Below are 21,093 nucleotides of genomic sequence, written 5' to 3' on the forward strand. Positions count from 1 at the left end.
CCTTATTTACCTGGGTATACTATATAGTTGTCTTGACGGCCTTATTTACCTGGGTATACTATATGTTGTCTTGACGGCCTTATTACCTGGGTATACTATAGTTGCCTTGACGGCCTTATTTATCTGGGTATACTATATGTTGCCTTGACGGCCTTATTTACCCTGGGTACACTATATGTTTGACGGCCTTATTTACCTGGGTATACTATATGTTGTCTTGGACGGCCTTATTTACCTGGGTATACTATATGTTGTCTTGACGGCCTTATTTACCTGGGTATACTATATGTTGTCTTGACGGCCTTATTTACCTGGGTATACTATATGTTGTCTTGACGGCCTTATTTACCTGGGTATACTATATATTGTCTTGACGGCCTTATTTACCTGGGTATACTATATGTTGTCTTGACGGCCTTATTTACCTGGGTATACTATATGTCGTCTTGACGGCCTTATTTACCTGGGTATACTATATGTTGTCTTGACGGCCTTATTTACCTGGGTATACTATATGTTGTCTTGACGGCCTTATTTACCTGGGTATACTATATGATGTCTTGACGGCCTTATTTACCTGGGTATACTATATGTTGTCTTGACGGCCTTATTTACCTGGGTATACTATATGTTGTCTTGACGGCCTTATTTACCTGGGTATACTATATGTTGTCTTGACGGCCTTATTTACCTGGGTATACTATATGTTGTCTTGACGGCCTTATTTACCTGGGTATACTATGTTGCCTTGACGGCCTTATTTACCTGGGTATACTATATGATGTCTTGACGGCCTTATTTACCTGGGTATACTATATATTGTCTTGACGGCCTTATTTATCTGGGTATACTATATGTTGCCTTGACGGCCTTATTTACCTGGGTATACTATATGTTGTCTTGACGGCCTTATTATTAAATAACCTGGGTATACTATATACCGTCTTGACGGCCTTATTTACCTGGGTATACTATATGATGTCTTGATTGCCTTATTTACCTGGGTATACTATATGTTGCCTTCACGGCCTTATTTACCTGGGTATACTATATGTTGTCTTGACAGCCTTATTTACCTGGGTATACTATATGTTGTCTTGACGGCCTTATTTACCTGTGTATACTATATGTTATCTTGACAGCCTTATTTACCTGGGTATACTATATGTTGTCTTGACAGCCTTATTTACCTGGGTATACTATATGTTATCTTGACGGCCTTATTTACCTGGGTACACTATATACCGTCTTGACGGCCTTATTAACCTGGGTAAACTATATGTTGTCTTGACGGCCTTATTTACCTGGGTATACTATATATTGTCTTGACGGCCCTATTTACCTGGGTATACTATATGTTGTCTTGACGGCCTTATTTACCTGGGTATACTATATGATGTCTTGACGGCCTTATTTACCTGGGTATACTATATATTGTCTTGATGGCCTTATTTACCTGGGTATACTATATGTTGTCTTGACGGCCTTATTTACCTGTGTATACTATATGTTGTCTTGGCGGCCTTATTTACCTGGGTATACTATATGTTGTCTTGACGGCCTTATTTACCTGGGTATATGTTGCCTTGACGGCCTTATTTACCTGGGTATACTATATGTTGCCTTGACGGCCTTATTTACCTGGGTACACTATATGTTGACTTGACGGCCTTATTTACCTGGGTATACCATATGTTGTCTTGGCGGCCTTATTTACCTGGGTATACTATATGATGTCTTGATTGCCTTATTTACCTGGGTATACTATATGTTGCCTTCACGGCCTTATTTACCTGGGTATACTATATGTTGTCTTGACGGCCTTATTTACCTGGGTATACTGTATGTTGTCTTGACGGCCTTATTTACCTGGGTATACTATATGTTGTCTTGACGGCCTTATTTACCTGGGTATACTATATGTTGTCTTGACGGCCTTATTTACCTGGGTATACTATATGTTGACTTGACGGCCTTATTTACCTGGGTATACTATATGTTGCCTTGCTTGACGGCCTTATTTACCTGGGTATACTATATGTTGTCTTGACGGCCTTATTTACCTGGGTATACTGTATATTGTCTTGACGGCCTTATTTACCTGGGTATACTATATGTTGTCTTGACGGCCTTATTTACCTGGGTATACTATATGTTGTCTTGACGGCATTATTTACCTGGGTATAGTATACGTAGTTTTGACCGCCTTATTTATCTGTGTATACTATATGTTGCCTTGGCGGCCTTATTTACCTGGGTACACTATATGTTGTCTTGACGGCCTTATTTACCTGGGTATACTATATATTGTCTTGACGGCCTTATTTACCTGGGTATACTATATGTTGTCTTGACGGCCTTATTTACCCGGGTATACTATATATTGTCTTGACGGCCTTATTTACCTGGGTATACTATATGTTGTCTTGACGGCCTTATTTACCTGGGTATACTATATACCGTCTTGACGGCCTTTTGTACCCGGGTATACTATATGTTGTCTTGACGGCCTTATTTACCCGGGTATACTATATGTTGTCTTGACGGCCTTATTTACCTGGGTATACTATATGATGTCTTGACGGCCTTATTTACCTGGGTATACTATATGTTGTCTTGACGGCCTTATTTACCTGGGTATACTATATGATGTCTTGACGGCCTTATTTACCTGGGTATACTATATGTTGTCTTGGTGGCCTTATTTACCTGGGTATACTATATGTTGTCTTGACGGCCTTATTTACCTGGGTATACTATGTTGCCTTGACGGCCTTATTTACCTGGGTATACTATATGATGTCTTGACGGCCTTATTTACCTGGGTATACTATATATTGTCTTGACGGCCTTATTTATCTGGGTATACTATATGTTGCCTTGACGGCCTTATTTACCTGGGTATACTATATGTTGTCTTGACGGCCTTATTATTAAATAACCTGGGTATACTATATACCGTCTTGACGGCCTTATTTACCTGGGTATACTATATGATGTCTTGATTGCCTTATTTACCTGGGTATACTATATGTTGCCTTCACGGCCTTATTTACCTGGGTATACTATATGTTGTCTTGACAGCCTTATTTACCTGGGTATACTATATGTTGTCTTGACGGCCTTATTTACCTGTGTATACTATATGTTATCTTGACAGCCTTATTTACCTGGGTATACTATATGTTGTCTTGACAGCCTTATTTACCTGGGTATACTATATGTTATCTTGACGGCCTTATTTACCTGGGTACACTATATGTTGTCTTGACAGCCTTATTTACCTGGGTATACTATATGTTGTCTTGACAGCCTTATTTACCTGGGTATACTATATGTTGTCTTGACGGCCTTATTTACCTGGGTACACTATATGTTGACTTGACGGCCTTATTTACCTGGGTATACCATATGTTGTCTTGGCGGCCTTATTTACCCGGGTATACTATATGTTGTCTTGACGGCCTTATTTACCCGGGTATACCATATGTTGTCTTGACGGCCTTATTTACCTGGGTATACTATATGTTGTCTTGACGGCCTTATTTACCTGGGTATACTATATGTTGTCTTGACAGCCTTATTTACCTGGGTATACTATATGTTGTCTTGACGGCCTTATTTACCTGGGTATACTATATGTTGTCTTGACGGCCTTATTTACCTGGGTATACTATATGTTGCCTTGACGGCCTTATTTACCTGGGTATACTATATGTTGTCTTGACGGCCTTATTTACCTGGGTATACTATGTTGCCTTGACGGCCTTATTTACCTGGGTATACTATATGATGTCTTGACGGCCTTATTTACCTGGGTATACTATATATTGTCTTGACGGCCTTATTTATCTGGGTATACTATATGTTGCCTTGACGGCCTTATTTACCTGGGTATACTATATGTTGTCTTGACGGCCTTATTATTAAATAACCTGGGTATACTATATACCGTCTTGACGGCCTTATTTACCTGGGTATACTATATGATGTCTTGATTGCCTTATTTACCTGGGTATACTATATGTTGCCTTCACGGCCTTATTTACCTGGGTATACTATATGTTGTCTTGACAGCCTTATTTACCTGGGTATACTATATGTTGTCTTGACGGCCTTATTTACCTGTGTATACTATATGTTATCTTGACAGCCTTATTTACCTGGGTATACTATATGTTGTCTTGACAGCCTTATTTACCTGGGTATACTATATGTTATCTTGACGGCCTTATTTACCTGGGTACACTATATACCGTCTTGACGGCCTTATTAACCTGGGTAAACTATATGTTGTCTTGACGGCCTTATTTACCTGGGTATACTATATATTGTCTTGACGGCCCTATTTACCTGGGTATACTATATGTTGTCTTGACGGCCTTATTTACCTGGGTATACTATATGATGTCTTGACGGCCTTATTTACCTGGGTATACTATATTGTCTTGATGGCCTTATTTACCTGGGTATACTATATGTTGTCTTGACGGCCTTATTTACCTGTGTATACTATATGTTGTCTTGGCGGCCTTATTTACCTGGGTATACTATATGTTGTCTTGACGGCCTTATTTACCTGGGTATATGTTGCCTTGACGGCCTTATTTACCTGGGTATACTATATGTTGCCTTGACGGCCTTATTTACCTGGGTACACTATATGTTGACTTGACGGCCTTATTTACCTGGGTATACCATATGTTGTCTTGGCGGCCTTATTTACCTGGGTATACTATATGATGTCTTGATTGCCTTATTTACCTGGGTATACTATATGTTGCCTTCACGGCCTTATTTACCTGGGTATACTATATGTTGTCTTGACGGCCTTATTTACCTGGGTATACTGTATGTTGTCTTGACGGCCTTATTTACCTGGGTATACTATATGTTGTCTTGACGGCCTTATTTACCTGGGTATACTATATGTTGTCTTGACGGCCTTATTTACCTGGGTATACTATATGTTGACTTGACGGCCTTATTTACCTGGGTATACTATATGTTGCCTTGCTTGACGGCCTTATTTACCTGGGTATACTATATGTTGTCTTGACGGCCTTATTTACCTGGGTATACTGTATATTGTCTTGACGGCCTTATTTACCTGGGTATACTATATGTTGTCTTGACGGCCTTATTTACCTGGGTATACTATATGTTGTCTTGACGGCATTATTTACCTGGGTATAGTATACGTAGTTTTGACCGCCTTATTTATCTGTGTATACTATATGTTGCCTTGGCGGCCTTATTTACCTGGGTACACTATATGTTGTCTTGACGGCCTTATTTACCTGGGTATACTATATATTGTCTTGACGGCCTTATTTACCTGGGTATACTATATGTTGTCTTGACGGCCTTATTTACCCGGGTATACTATATATTGTCTTGACGGCCTTATTTACCTGGGTATACTATATGTTGTCTTGACGGCCTTATTTACCTGGGTATACTATATACCGTCTTGACGGCCTTTTGTACCCGGGTATACTATATGTTGTCTTGACGGCCTTATTTACCCGGGTATACTATATGTTGTCTTGACGGCCTTATTTACCTGGGTATACTATATGATGTCTTGACGGCCTTATTTACCTGGGTATACTATATGTTGTCTTGACGGCCTTATTTACCTGGGTATACTATATGATGTCTTGACGGCCTTATTTACCTGGGTATACTATATGTTGTCTTGGTGGCCTTATTTACCTGGGTATACTATATGTTGTCTTGACGGCCTTATTTACCTGGGTATACTATGTTGCCTTGACGGCCTTATTTACCTGGGTATACTATATGATGTCTTGACGGCCTTATTTACCTGGGTATACTATATATTGTCTTGACGGCCTTATTTATCTGGGTATACTATATGTTGCCTTGACGGCCTTATTTACCTGGGTATACTATATGTTGTCTTGACGGCCTTATTATTAAATAACCTGGGTATACTATATACCGTCTTGACGGCCTTATTTACCTGGGTATACTATATGATGTCTTGATTGCCTTATTTACCTGGGTATACTATATGTTGCCTTCACGGCCTTATTTACCTGGGTATACTATATGTTGTCTTGACAGCCTTATTTACCTGGGTATACTATATGTTGTCTTGACGGCCTTATTTACCTGTGTATACTATATGTTATCTTGACAGCCTTATTTACCTGGGTATACTATATGTTGTCTTGACAGCCTTATTTACCTGGGTATACTATATGTTATCTTGACGGCCTTATTTACCTGGGTACACTATATGTTGTCTTGACAGCCTTATTTACCTGGGTATACTATATGTTGTCTTGACAGCCTTATTTACCTGGGTATACTATATGTTGTCTTGACGGCCTTATTTACCTGGGTACACTATATGTTGACTTGACGGCCTTATTTACCTGGGTATACCATATGTTGTCTTGGCGGCCTTATTTACCCGGGTATACTATATGTTGTCTTGACGGCCTTATTTACCCGGGTATACCATATGTTGTCTTGACGGCCTTATTTACCTGGGTACACTATATGTTGTCTTGACGGCCTTATTTACCTGGGTATACTATATGTTGTCTTGACAGCCTTATTTACCTGTGTATACTATATGTTGTCTTGACGGCCTTATTTACCCGGGTATACTATATGTTGTCTTGACGGCCTTATTTACCTGTGTATACTATATGTTGCCTTGACGGCCTTATTTACCTGGGTATACTATATGTTGTCTTGACGGCCTTATTTACCTGTGTATACTATATGTTGTCTTGACGGCCTTATTATTAAACAAGAGGCCCAAGGGCATCCTCACCAATTTTCCAGCTCAATGGCACCAGTGGAACTGGAGAAGAAGTTTAAAATGTGTTTTTCAAGATGGTTGCCATGGCGGCCATCTTGGATTTCTGACCGGCCTGAAAAATAACAACACTTCCTCAGGACCATCCCAGGATCATTTCAGGCAAGTTTCAGCTCAATCTCACCAGTGGAACTTGAGAAGAAGTTTCAAATGTGTTTTCAAAATGGCGGCTGTACATACAATCCATACCATATGATCTTTTAAGATGAACAGAAAGTCATCATCTTGTCACATGACCTCTGCGTGTCATTGAATCAATGATGGTACAAATAACACAAACCATTACGATTGATGCAAAAATATTTATTTTATTGAATCTATTTAACGTATGAAACAAGGTGAACTGTTTTCAACTAACAACAACTAAATAAGGAATGTTAGAGTGAAATGAGTTGTCCCTGTGTATGCATCATAACTTGTACAGTGAAGTTATGTAAACAAATTGTGAAAGGTTAAAATAATTAAGCTGTACATCAGAAGACATCAGGTTTGGAACACTGCATTAAAGGAATCTTTGGAATGCAATAGTGTCATATCAAAATTGTATACATGATCAAGTGAACAACATTACAGGAATAATTTGAACACTACAGTGAAGGCTCCCAATACCTGGTACTCAACTTTCTGATGACCTTGACCTTGTAAAGCTGCTATTGTAGAACTATATAAATAGTTATGATTCCATCAGGGTTACGAGACAATCTCATTACATAAAAGTATTGACTGGCCAAATGATCTTCTGAACAGTTTAAAAAAAACCCAATTTTGTTAAGGAATTATTAAACTCCCAATTGTCAAAAGAATCAGGAGTTTACAGAATGAGTTTACAGAAATTCTATTTGTGAGGACATTCCCTTAATGTTAATTCTGCTAGATGAAAAAAAAAAACCTCGATTAATATTGGATATCCAAAACTTCCAGTCACTAAGAAAACATTCCTTCATAAAACCTTTAGTATACATCCTTTATGATCATTGGTAAGCTGAGGCACTGTTTTTGATAATATAAATAAGTCATTATACAGTGTTATCTGACATACAATTTTGTTGGAAGAAGGGATTGAGGTGGGCTGATCCCAAAGTTAACTTCAATGCAGTGTTCCATAGTTTTGCACATATTTTTATTGCACAGTTAGTGAGATAAGAAGTGGGAGTAAAATAGTCAAAATGGCATATCTAGCTAATAAACAAACAAAAACAAAGTAATCGGGTGTCTCTGTGTCCGAAAATTGTAACAGGTGCAAACGAGAATCACACAGGTATGCACAGGTATGTAAAATGGTACATATCTATACACAGACAACTCATAATCCTGTGTGCTAGATTTTTCTTGGTATCTTGGTATAACTTTTCTTCGTTGTAAACTATAAACATCTAACATCTAAATTTCTTGGGTACAGGAAAAATAATGACATACCGAATTTCATATAGACAATACCCCTTTCCCCTTAGATATATGTACACAGAACCCCCCCCCCCCCCCCCCCCCCCCATCAAACATAATATGATATGCACAACACAGAATTATTTTATTACAGCCTTAAAGTTTAAAAATAGTTAATGTACATAATTTTCTTGAAAACAAATTCTTTTGAATTGGTGTTCAATTATGGAACACAAGCATTTCAAATAAAAGATCCCATGGAATCATCACAATCTCATCTGACAGCATACACGTACATGTATAAGAAAAGTTTACAGGTAAATTCGGACGGATTAACCATTTTTATTTAAATAAATGAAAACATAAAAGTACAAGTGAAAAAAACACACACTAAATACAGTTACTTTTGGTTCTGTATTACATACATCTTTACACAATTTGGACGGGAAAATAAATTATTTAAATAAAATTCAATTAAACACAAAAATGACAAAAATTTATATAACAATTTCAGTTGTTAACATACATAGAAATATAGTTACAACAATCATATCAATTTGCATATTGTTTATTTGATTACATTCAGGATTTTTTTTACATATATATCTTGTAGGTAGCAACTTGAAATACAAATAGGTATAAAATTGTAGAAAATGTAAAATTTCAATACATTCGAACTCATTGTCAAGTATCACAGAATGCTTTTCTCCTGACCACAATCTCCGGAATGGACAATACACAGGTAACCATGGTGATAGGGAGGAATGCTGCTACCGATTAAACAAAATTATAAATAGTTGTTAATAATTTGAAAATAATCTTCTCATAAAATAAATGAGGTGTCCAATAATTGGGTATATATGAATAAAAAATTAGCATTAAATTAATTAGATTAATCATGATGTTCAGAGTCAGTACAGCGATTCTACGACTACTGCCTACAGCTGAAATAGTTCACATGAAAAAGTCTGCTGCTAATCACTACATAAATTTTGTAAACTTGATGTTTTGATTTATAATATGAAGCCAGCCAACCTACAAATATTAGTACATATTTTGGAAATTCTGCATAATGTCAAAAAAGACAATTTCAGATCGTAGTCAAGTTATGTAGTATACACCTTTGATTGTTCATGTAATCATCATGATGGACGGTATGGAGAAATAATACTTATGAGTAGTTTACTTATTGATATATATATACATATAAAGTGTTAAAATCAGACATATATATATAGATATAAGTGTTTACTAACAATTATGAACATAAATACCATAGAAAAAAATTCATGATCTGATATAACAATGTGAAAAATTCTTATTTTTTCAGTTCAGCATAATAACAATAACAATGAAAATGGAGAGTAAAATTGCGGTCATGTCCGTGGGGGCTCACCTACAAGGTGTCAGTCAATATGTACACCATACAAGGTGTCAATATGTACACCATACAAGGTGTCACTGTATGTCCTTAAGTCTGGTAATGTCACTACTTTTTCTTTTTTGATTTTGGCTGTTGGCTGTCGGTGAATTTCACAGCCACAGCTTCATGAGGAGTTGGCCCGCACTTCCTCTGCTCTATATCTCTAGTACAAGCTTTCATCTGGTCGTTAAGCTTATTCTTTTCCATCTCCAATCTCATCACTCGAGATTTCATTTCAGACAAATTCTCTCCAGACTTGGCCATCGCAGACTTGGGTTTGTTGGATTGTTCCTCTTCCATGACCTTGACCTCTTCCTGGAGATCAACGAGGTCATGGGAGACATTCGAGAAGTCGACACATAAATTGTCATATTTGTCCTGCAGCGACTCCTGTAAGAGACATATAGGAATATGTAACATGTTTAGCATGCTCAGTTGTTAAGCCTCTCAAACACATTTACAGTAATAACTTTCATATTTAATTTTTTCAATAGGAACATTTTGGTTTTCCCTATTATACTATTGAGGGAAGTAAATTTCAAATTATTCCATAAGACCAAATATTTTCTGATATAAGCTGCTGGCTGAAAGAACAAGTAATCACAGAACAAAAACTACATTGTTCACACAAAAAATGACAGCTACATTTATTGATGTGACAATGAAGCACAATATGAACCTACCAGAGTGTCCTTTGTGACTGGTGCCGTTTCCACAGGAGTATCATCTTTGCTGTCTTGATTGTTAGCGAAAGTGTCCCACAGGGCCTGTCCAGTCAGGTTAGCCGTGACGAAACGGAAGGGAGGTAACCTTGTCAGCACAGTTGTACCTGTTATATACATAGTTATAATGAACATTGTTTATCAGAAATATAAAGGAAATCATACAAAAGTATACAATAGTGATGTCGGGTAGCACACTGTTAACACACTCTTCTTTCACCAAATTTACTGGGGTTTGATTATCCAATCAAGTGTGAAAAGGTCATGGGTCACCATCCCCATCACACGAGTTTTCTCTGGGTAGTCTTGTTTCCTCCCACAAACCATTCTCACACATCCATCGGTACCAACAACAGTCATTAGTATAAAATGATATGTTGTCCAAATTCGTTTGGAATTGTAAAATAAATGAAATCGATAGTCTTATACTCTTGTATCTGTTAGACAGTTGTCATCTGACTATTGTATGTAGGGGATATATCAACAATGGTCTGACAAACTGACTTACAATACTGTTATTCCAAACACTCAACAGAAATTCCTTCAACCAACCTAACTTGTAATGTTAGAAACGAAAGAAAAAATTCTGTTTCAGCCTCAAAATCTCATATCATTCTCCCAAGGGAAGTAACAACTAGCTGTGATGGTGCACTCAATCCAAGTGTAAAACATACCAGCTGTCGAATATCTCTGACTGAGAGAAGCCAGCTGGAGGTCAACACCTCGGCTTGAACCTTGACCTTTGGCCTGTTTGATCTTATCCTCCATGCTTCCAAGCATTTTCTGCAGCTTGCTTGTAGACGAAAAACTGGAATACCTGGATAATCTGTAATTGAAAAAAGCATAAGATGACATTAATTAACATGACAAGAAATAAATGTATTCTGCTCGAAAAGAAAATTTAAAAACAAGGTCTGTGTGGTATAAAGTGCATGTATGTTAGGAATATTTTCTATATTATGAAAGTGTTGACTCAAATAATGAGGCATAAATAAACACAATACTCAAAGTTGATCATATCCTTTAAAAATAAAAGTAACAAAATTAATATTTTAAAATTGTTTTGTCCATTCTATCAACATTCCGGTCAACTTTTTACATCGGAAGATTTTCGGGACAAGAACAAAATTGGGTAAGGGCCTTAACCAACTGGTCAAGTCGGGTACCTGAAATATCCAGGATTACAAGATATTTATGGTTATGAAAAACTTAAAAAAAAAAAAAAAAAATTCTTGACAACATCAGTATCTGCCATACCTCTCGTGTATCCTGTCTTTGTTGAAATGGACACCCTCCAGGTTTGTACCAGGGAGGAGCTTGACGTCCAGGAGGTCCTCAACCATTTGTACCTTCTCATCCTCGGTGCGGCAGTCACCAAACATGGCTTGGAGAAGCTGTAGAGCGGCCTGTTCTACATTCACACCACTATTGGTATGGGCGAGGGCCTGGGTCAAGGTCGTGGAACGGCGGTATCGGGCAAAGAACAAATCGTCACAGACAACTGCTAGGGCACGGTGGTACTCACGTATAAAGTCTGGGTTATTGTCATCTCTCAGGTCACCTTTTAAAGTAATTATAGGATATTTATTATTAGTCAAAATAAACCTAGATGGTAAATCAATTTGGTACAGTACTCATCCTTTGGTATTGAACACAACACATACAAACAGCAGTAGCAAGTCAACTTATAAATAGAAAAGGTTATTTTGAGGCTTGGGGTCACTGTAGTAGCTGGTGGCTACCTCACTCAACATGCTATCCAAATCAATCAATTTCCCTTATGGACACAAACACAACAGCACAGGATTGTGGTCTTAGTTCTTGGGAAACACACATCTCTACAGGAAGGTACAGACCACACACAACATAGAATCTACACCTAAGATTTCTTTACGAACTGAGATATAACCCCCAATGTATCACCATCACATTATATATCTGCAACATTGTTAATATTCATCATGCATTCACAAAAAATATGACATTAGGTTTTCTCTCTTACCTGCTTTAATGTGTGCTAATGTGTGCACCAGTACCACAACAAAGTCACCAACAGTCTCCAGTCTTGCTGTGCGCACATACAAGATCCTGTTATTAGCATCGTAGTGGAACGAGTTCCTGAATGGGTTTCGCGACAACTGTTTGTTGGAAGGAATCTTGTTGGCAAGGAGTATAGTCACAGGGGCATGACGACACCGTGAGGACACCAGCTGCGTGATGAAGCAACCAAACTTGTACACTATAAATGTACGAGCATTTAGGGTATTGAGGTCAACAGGTTTGAGTTCTCCATCTTGTCCCCACTCGGCATCCTTGGCATCTTGATAACCTTCACCTAAAAACAAGCACACAAAAAAAGCTTTACCGCATGTTTTTGCTATCTTCAGAGGTTTTCTCTGTAAATAAGGATATAAGAAATTTCTCTCTAAATAAGGATATGAGATAAAAAACAAAAAAAAAAACACCCAAAACACCCCAAAAAACTAAAAAGTTAAATTTTCCAATGAGACTATGTTTCTAGTACTAAATAATGTTATTTTCTATCACAAACCTTCCTCCATTTTGTGTTTAGGTGATTTGTGGGTGCCATCTGCTACAGATTTCTTGATCTGTTCCAATTTCTGATACATTGGTGATGCCATCAGCAGCGTCATCAGCTCTGCCTCATTCAGAGGTGCTGCCATCTGGTAGGACTGAGGCATGGGTGCCGTGGTTACTAGTACTTCCCGTGCCACTATGGGAGAGGAAGGCCTGCTAGCTGCCTTACCCACTGTACTGGGACGGGTCATGGGCATAGTCTGATCAATGTTCATACTCTCCTGTATCGTTAGTGCCTAAAAAATACAGAGGAATAAATCTTAGTTCCTGACTCCAAGTTTAGCATTATTAATATAAAAACATATACAGTTGTATATATGTATTAAATAATGGTGCTATAAGACACCTCACCATCCAGATTTTGACCTTTTTTCAAACTTATTTAGGGTTTCCTCTGTTACCTAGCTCCAAATTACCGAATCAATGATGAGTATTACGATGGTCAATTGGTGTAATTTTCTTTGTGGGAGCATTCTCGCCCCCAAAATTCTAAATCGCAAAAATGTTGTTTACAATTTCGAATTCACAGGTGTGAATGGCAACAGGAAGGTTAGGGATGATGTTTGTTCACATGGGATCCATCCATAAATTCTGGTTTTTGTGTAAAACAGTTGAATTTTGATCTCTCCACACCAAAACAAGTGCAATCAATGATTGTGAAAACTCCCCGGCGGCAGCATGTCTTTTGAAATTGTACGTCATATAATATCGCTCCTAGACCTCTAATGGATGTATAAGCCAAATAAGAAGGGTGTGGACTTATAAGTTTTCCAAAACTTACCCCCAAAATCTTTAAAGTGGGTTTGGGTGCCAAAAAAATTAAGTCCACACTAAATGGTAAAATGCGAAAAAATCAAAACTTTCCAATAACCGGTGAGCTAAAAATTAAAATTTAAAAATATTATAGCTGAACACAATAATTAACATTTCACTGTTGAAAAGCTATAAATCTATTCCCACCTCATCTGCCTTGATCCTGTTGGTCTCGCTCCTCTGGCGCTGTTCAAGGTCACGTTTACTTTCGTCCATGTTGTTTCGGATTTCAGCTTCTTTAGCTTTCATCTTCTGTTCCCGTCGCTTTTTGAGTCGTTCCTGGAGATTGCTCTGCTGGCGCATCTTGTCTCCCTCCATCTTGTTGAGGATGTTCTGAAGGTCGCGTTCGTGTTGCTCTATGAGGCGTCGCTGTTCCTCCTCTGTGCCACCCTCCTGCTTCAGTTTGTCAATCTCTTCCTACAAACAAGAAATTTAGATTAAGAGACAAGACCTTACAACCTCTGATAATTACATAAGATAGATAATCTAAATTATTATCATCAAAGGACAGCATAAGATAGATAATCTAAATTATTATCATCAAAGAACATGCTGTAATACCTATATATAGCAAGCATACTGGGTATTGCTACTGGCCCTCGCTAAAAATAGTAACCTTGACCTTGACCCAAAAACCCTGAAACTCATATCTATCGGAGATATTATGATACCTTATTACTGTGTGAAGTTTTATCAAAATCCCTCAAGTAATGAAGCCGCTACAGTGCTGACAATCTTTGGCATTGAGTACAGACAAATGTACTTAGGTACGAGATTGACAGAGAGAAAACCTACATTTCCCATGGTTTCACCGGTACCGGACTAATAACAACACATATGTTAACATCTCATAACTTTAGATATTAACTTCTGCAGATGGAACACTAAAACGTTCTGCTTACCTTCATCTTCTGTTTGCGTTCTCTGATAAGATCCTCTTTGCGTTTGCCGAGTGTTTCAATGTTGCGTTCATATTTTTCCTTTTCTTTATTTGTTTCTTCCTCCAGCTGTTTTGCAAAATGTGCCATTTCTGCTTCAATACGGCGTTGTTCACTCTTCTCGAAATCTGTTGAAGGATAAAATTGCCAAATAAATGCCTTTCAATAGCAATCATACAATCCAATTCGTTATCCAATCAAACTGCATAGCTTCAGAAAATGAAACATCCTGAATTCGTTAAGACCAGAAAAATTGGTATCTGAAATCCGTACAGCTGTTGATCATGGGACACATGTATTGTTATAGCAGAAAAGACACCAAGAGTTACTTACCCTGCTTCTCCTTCTTGAGCAGATCTTGGTGTTCCTTGCGTTTATTGTTGAGCTCCTCCTTGACCTTCTCAAGTTCCTCGATTGAGGCTTCTGCATCCTTGATGGCATCATGGTCGGGCGAGAACTGCTTCAGAGCTTCAGCAAACTCCTGCAAACATAGAAAGACAAATCTGAACAGTAAACATGAGTCCAAGCTAATCCTTCATTTCCACTAAAATTATTGCAATGAAGTCAAAAATAATTACATCAAGTGTAAGTCTGTAAAAAGATTTTGTGGTTATTCTACACACGATGTATGTAAAACTGAACACACGAGACTTGGCTTTGGACACAAACCACACAATTCCTACTAAAGCTAGATGGATAAAATGAATACAGAGAAATGTAGTAAATAGATAGTTTCACAAAAAATTTGTTTGAAACTAGATGTACGAGTAAGTTTCTGTCTGTTGATAGATAGCATGACAGAAAACTGACTCATTGTTACAGTTTTATACACAGGCAAAATGTCTTCTTGTCAGTTCAGGTCAATATTTTTCAGGTCAAATTTACCTCAAGATATGTAATGATCAGTTGCTTTAAAATCTGCATACAATTCAAGCTACTTTCACCAAGAATACAAATATCCATGCATGTTTTCCCCACCACAGTTCAACACAGCGAGTGTCCCTGGATATTTCTACAGAAACTGAACGGCTTACCTTGTAGTGTTTTTCCTTCAGGTTGAGTTTGGCGCGAGCATAGCGAACCTCCCAGTCGCTGAGTGCTCCCTTTTCTATCTCCCGCTCTTCCTCCGCCAGCTTCCTCTCAAGGTCGGACATCTCTAGCTGTTGTTTGTTCAGCAGCTGTGTTCGCTGGTACTGGAGTTCTTCAGGACTCAGACCCATTTTCTGTGGACAAAGATAAGGGTCATCTCAAGGTCATTTCATAGCAAAACTATGGGCTATCTCACCTGGTTCACTAAAGCTATAATGGACAGTACTTCAACCATATTTTAGCGGTAATTTTCACACTGGAAGCATTGCACCAAATTATTAATGCATTAATTAAGTTTTATACACTTTTATAGAAAATATGTTACAGTAATGCACGAAAATTGGAGTGTACAAATAGTAGTACTTTTGCAGTATGTACTGGCTATCAGTGAATAAAACTTTCTTAAAGCTGGGTAAGCTATGAAATATGAACAAGTGCAATCAGAAACTGAAGTGAATATGGTCTATATATACAAGGAGTATTTTGGTTACAGGAATTGTATTGAAACAAAAAGCTATGGATGTGCATGTCTAGACGACTATGCCATGTCTAGACGACTACGCCACGTCTAGACGACTATGCCAGTAGGTTCAACCAACAGGTTTCCTTTGATTCAACACTATAGCAACTAAACATCATCTCAGTATGTGTCATTATTTTGGAGCACGACGGATATGATTGGTTGTTGTTTATTGGGATATGTAATCATATTAAATGGAACAGCCTGACTACAGTTAACCATTCAGGATCAAATCTGTTTATCATTAAAATGTCACCTGTAATTGAGCGAGTTCATTTTGGTGACGTTTGGCCATGTCATCCCGAGTCTTGTCGTATTTATCATGGAGTTTACTCAGGGCATCATCAATCATCATCTTCTTTTCCGTCTGGTATTGTTTCTCCAAGTCTTTCATTTCCTGGATGGAAGAAAAAGTTAGTTATATAAATATATCTATTTAAGATACCTACAATTCAACACGTTAATTTGTTTGCCATTCTTGTATTCCCTTCTTTCCTTTGTTTTGAAGACTGCTATAAAGTTACAGGTATGAACCTATAATCCAAAAGCTAGTACTGGACTGCATATTGTCCCTTTAAATTCTATTTTTTGTATTCATTTTTTTTTTTTATTTCCATATTTTTAGACTATTCTATAATTATCTTTGTATTTACCCAATAAACCTTGTCACTCTCCCATTTGCTGTTCTGTTTACTGCCCTCACTCCCTCTCTTGTTACTTTATTTACCTGTGCATGTCTGTTTGCCAGAACAGCCCGCACCACCTTGTCACTATCATCCTCGCCGTTCTGTTTAATGCCCTCCTCTATAGCCTTATGTTCTACACCTTTAGCCTGTTTGAGGTGAACATCGTCCAGATCCTTCTTCTGTTCGATCATCTCTTTGGTTAATTCTACTTCCTGTTTCCTTCGGAGTTCATCCATCTTTCGTCGTCGCCGATTGTTGAGTCTCTCACGCATGGTAAGAAGTTGTCTATTTCGGTCATTTTCCAGTTTTTCCCGGAGGTCTTCTAATTCTTGTTCATGGGCAGCCATCATCTGTTTAACAGTGTAGTGTACAAATCTGACATAAGCAAAACTGTTTTTTTCAGGAATGAATTTACATGCAATACCATAAAAGCTTCTTTTAAGTGGGTTAAATCCTAACTTTTGCAAAGGATTTGAAGTAAAAAGGAAGCATTTTTTTTGCAGAAATTAAAAAAAAAATGTATTGACTTCATTTTCAAAGCATCTTCTTGCAGTTGTACTCTCTTCTTAAAAATAACCTTTAACGGTATCTATGTCGACTAAATAATAGAAAATTTTCCATGCATCTTGCCTTGTTTAAATGTTCAGACACTTACTGCCTTAATTTGGTCATCAGACAGGTCAGTGCGGGCAGCCAATTCAGCAGCCTGTCTGTTCCGCTTCTCTCGCAAGATTTTCTCAGTTTCAGAGTCCAGCTCTTTTCTTGCATCTTTCTCCTGATGACCATCTTCTGTACCAAGCTTCTCAGCCAATTTTTCTCTGTCCTGTTTGTGGCGTTTCTTCAATTCTTCCTTGGCTCTTTCCTTCAAAATGGAATTAAAATCTAGGTATTAGACTCTGATAGTTACACATTCTTGAACAACTCACATAAAATCACCTGTAATTCATCCAAATGTAAATAGAATTTACACCGATACACTGCAGATTCTAAAGGTTTAATTACTGCATTTTCTGATTTGAAGAGAATTTGGCATGCAGCTTTTTGGTGCATGTGTAGTTTGAATTGTCAATCTGATGTGACACTAACCTGTTCTTTTCTAAGAGCGTTCTCCTCCACATTGTCACCGTAGTTGACTTTTGGTACGTGAGCAAGGTCAGGCATTGCCACACCTCCAGCACCATCACCACCTTGCCTCATTTGTCTGTTTTGCTCCTGGATGATACGCTGAGCCTCTTCTTCCTCCATACGACGCTGGGCCTCAGCTAATCGGCGGGCTCGTCTGGCTTCTAACTTAGCCTGAAACAGGGAATTGTTCTTTTTAGTTATTTAGATGAAATATTCATACAAATTATTTGTAATTCTTGCGGACTTACAGAAAAAATTCATTGAAAATGAGTTTTTCTTTTACATCAAGGTCGATTTCAGTTCAATTAAGTTTAACAAAAAAATAATTAAAAAAACATGACGTTTAGTAGTAATGGATTACAAAAGAGGTACACAGTGTGATATTTTGTCTGTACAACAGTTTACTATATATATAACTGTTCCTTTGAATCATAACCCACCTGTGTGTCGCTCAGATGTCTCTGTCGCTCAAGAGACAGCTCCTGGTCAAGAGACTCCATGTTTTGTCGGTAGTCCTCCATCACATGTTGTAATGCCATCTGTTTGGCCTCTGGACACATCTGGTTCACCTGTACATCAAAGTGAAGGAATCATGTTTATCACACCTCATCTAAATTATACTATGAAATTAAACTATGTAGCATTTTCCAAATATGCTTATAGATAGTTGTGACTTCAGAATTCTAAAACATTTTCTTGTTAATGGATTATTTTTCTGTATTCACCGATTATTTCTGTTTACATAATATAATGTCATTGTTAAGAGTGAACCATTAATTTCCTATACTGATTGTTTACCTGTTTGAGTATGCACCTGTGTTCCTACTTACCTGTTTGAGTATGTACCTGTGTTCCTACTTACCTGTTTGAGTATGTACCTGTGTTCCTACTTACCTGTTTGAGTATATCCCTGTGTTTTTGCTTAGTCCCTTGAGTATGTTCCTCTTCCAGGTTTTTGTTGATGCGATGGATGTGCTCTTTCTCCTCAGCATCCATCTCTGCCTCAGCAGCCTCTGTTTCCTGCAGATGTAGCTGCTTGAGGTATTCCAGCTCCCTCTCGAGGTCATCTGTTTGACCTTGCTCTATAAGCTTGGCAGATAACTACAAATACAGAAACCAGTGTCCATTTTAAAAGATTTTCCAACTGGCGGACCTGACAGATTGATACAAATTTTGAAATGGAAAAGGTTTGTAACATGCATGTTCATCCTACTTTGATGGAAACAGAACTAAATAGAAAGTTTAAATAAGCCAGTTAAGCAGAAAAGACAGGTCACAGTGACCTACACATCACTTAATGGTAACAGTGTCATAAAGTCCTAACCTCACTGAGCTCGGCTTCATGCTGATCCTGCAGCTTGCCGAGTCTCTTTTTACGTCTTTCAGCGATCCTGTCCTGCAGGGCTGAAATTTGTTGTTTGCGTTGATTGTCATGGTGACGAGCCAGTTTCTTCTCACTTTCCATGTGGTTCCTGAGAAGTTCTTCCTGTTGCTTCGCCGACAAGATTCCGTCCTGCGTCATCCTGTTCTGTAAACCCATACCGCAAAAGTTGTCAAATAATGCCTCTTAAAGGACTCATTATTTCTTTGTATTAATTTAGATATAAATACAAAAATACGTATGCATATAGCATTTTTCATGATTTTTGAAAAATTTCAAAAATTTTAAATTTTTTCTTCAAGTAACAGCTATCATAATTTTACAAGCTTCTCAAGTAAATCAATTAAACAAAACATAACCTTTCTGAAGTATATCTCCCCGGCAACTTCTGATTTTCTAATGCTTCAAAATTGTCTTTGACATATGTACAGTAAGTTAAACACCCCTTGATTAGTAATATCAGGTCATAGAAGTAATCCAGTAAAGGGATCAGAATTACCTCCCCACTCCTCCACACAAACAACCAAATTTCTTTAACAAATGTATCATTCACATGAAAAGATTAGAAACCCTTCAAACATCAGTACATCAGAGCATCCCCCAACCCCCATCTGAAAATCAACCACTCACAGAACACAAAGGAATAAGTAAAATTCTGAGCTTAGATAGCCATATACAATATATTTTTTATACTAAGATTTAGTGACATGGAACCTACCAGTTCCTCTTGGAGTTTGTTGTCCATCTGTTTTCGTTCCTCCTCATTTATGTTAACATCAAGGTCAGTCTCCGATTTGGCTGAACCAGCAGCCTTCTCTGCCTGCAGAGTATTGAGTAGCGCCTCCCAGCGGCGCAATTTTTTATCGGCGTGACCAGCATCGCCTTCAACAGGTGAAGGAAGTCCATTTTCTTCTGCTTCCTTGGAGTGTTTGTCCCTCAATTGGGCTTCTTTCCTCCTTCTCTTTTCCTCAAGTCTCCTTCGGAGGTCATAGGCCTGGCGTTCTTTGTCAGTCATATGTTTGTTCATACTGCTCTCATAATCCTTTCCGTAGTTAGAAAGAATGTCATTCACCTGCTTTTGATTCATGTCGCCTGTTGAAAGAGAAAAAAGTAAATATTTACCTGTGTATAGTCACCTGTCCATTGAGAACATTAATGTTTTACATATATGAATAAGGCACTTGTCCATAGAGAACAAGCCAATATCTAGTCACCAGTTTAGAAAACTAGTTAGCTGTTTTACCTGTGTATAAATTACCTGTCTATAGAGAACAAGGTGAATGTTTAACCTGTGTTTAGTCACCTGTCTGTTGAGAATAAGGTAACTATTTTACCTCAATGTATAAGGTCCCCTACCATAGAGAACAAGGTGAATGTTTCACCTGTGTTTAGTCACCTGTCTGTAGAGAACAAGGTAAATGTTTTAACTGTGTTTAGTCACCTGTCTGTTGAGAACAAGGTAACTATTTTACCTCAATGTATAAGGTCCCCTACAATAGAGAACAAGGTGTCACCTTAGTAAAAACACTAGACTACTGTACACCTCAGAAAATTGT

At 37.8% G+C, this 21,093-nt stretch overlaps 1 protein-coding gene across 1 annotated transcript in view; it reads right to left on the minus strand.

Moving 5' to 3' along the window:
- Positions 1 to 7,146: 7,146 nt before the first annotated feature.
- Positions 7,147 to 21,093, minus strand: part of LOC117334493 — a 155,995-nt gene continuing 142,048 nt past the window's right edge. Inside the window, 18 exon segments of the mRNA XM_033894150.1 lie at positions 7,147 to 10,055; positions 10,349 to 10,494; positions 11,062 to 11,213; positions 11,645 to 11,948; positions 12,390 to 12,722; positions 12,939 to 13,221; positions 13,946 to 14,215; positions 14,701 to 14,864; positions 15,070 to 15,217; positions 15,771 to 15,959; positions 16,602 to 16,742; positions 17,073 to 17,381; positions 17,687 to 17,893; positions 18,118 to 18,327; positions 18,597 to 18,725; positions 19,051 to 19,257; positions 19,481 to 19,684; positions 20,256 to 20,629. Of these exon segments, the coding sequence (XP_033750041.1) occupies positions 9,732 to 10,055; positions 10,349 to 10,494; positions 11,062 to 11,213; positions 11,645 to 11,948; positions 12,390 to 12,722; positions 12,939 to 13,221; positions 13,946 to 14,215; positions 14,701 to 14,864; positions 15,070 to 15,217; positions 15,771 to 15,959; positions 16,602 to 16,742; positions 17,073 to 17,381; positions 17,687 to 17,893; positions 18,118 to 18,327; positions 18,597 to 18,725; positions 19,051 to 19,257; positions 19,481 to 19,684; positions 20,256 to 20,629 (4,094 nt within the window). The 3' untranslated portion in view covers positions 7,147 to 9,731.

The sequence above is a fragment of the Pecten maximus genome, chromosome 9 (assembly GCF_902652985.1).
Source record: "Pecten maximus chromosome 9, xPecMax1.1, whole genome shotgun sequence".
NCBI lineage: Eukaryota > Metazoa > Mollusca > Bivalvia > Pectinida > Pectinidae > Pecten > Pecten maximus.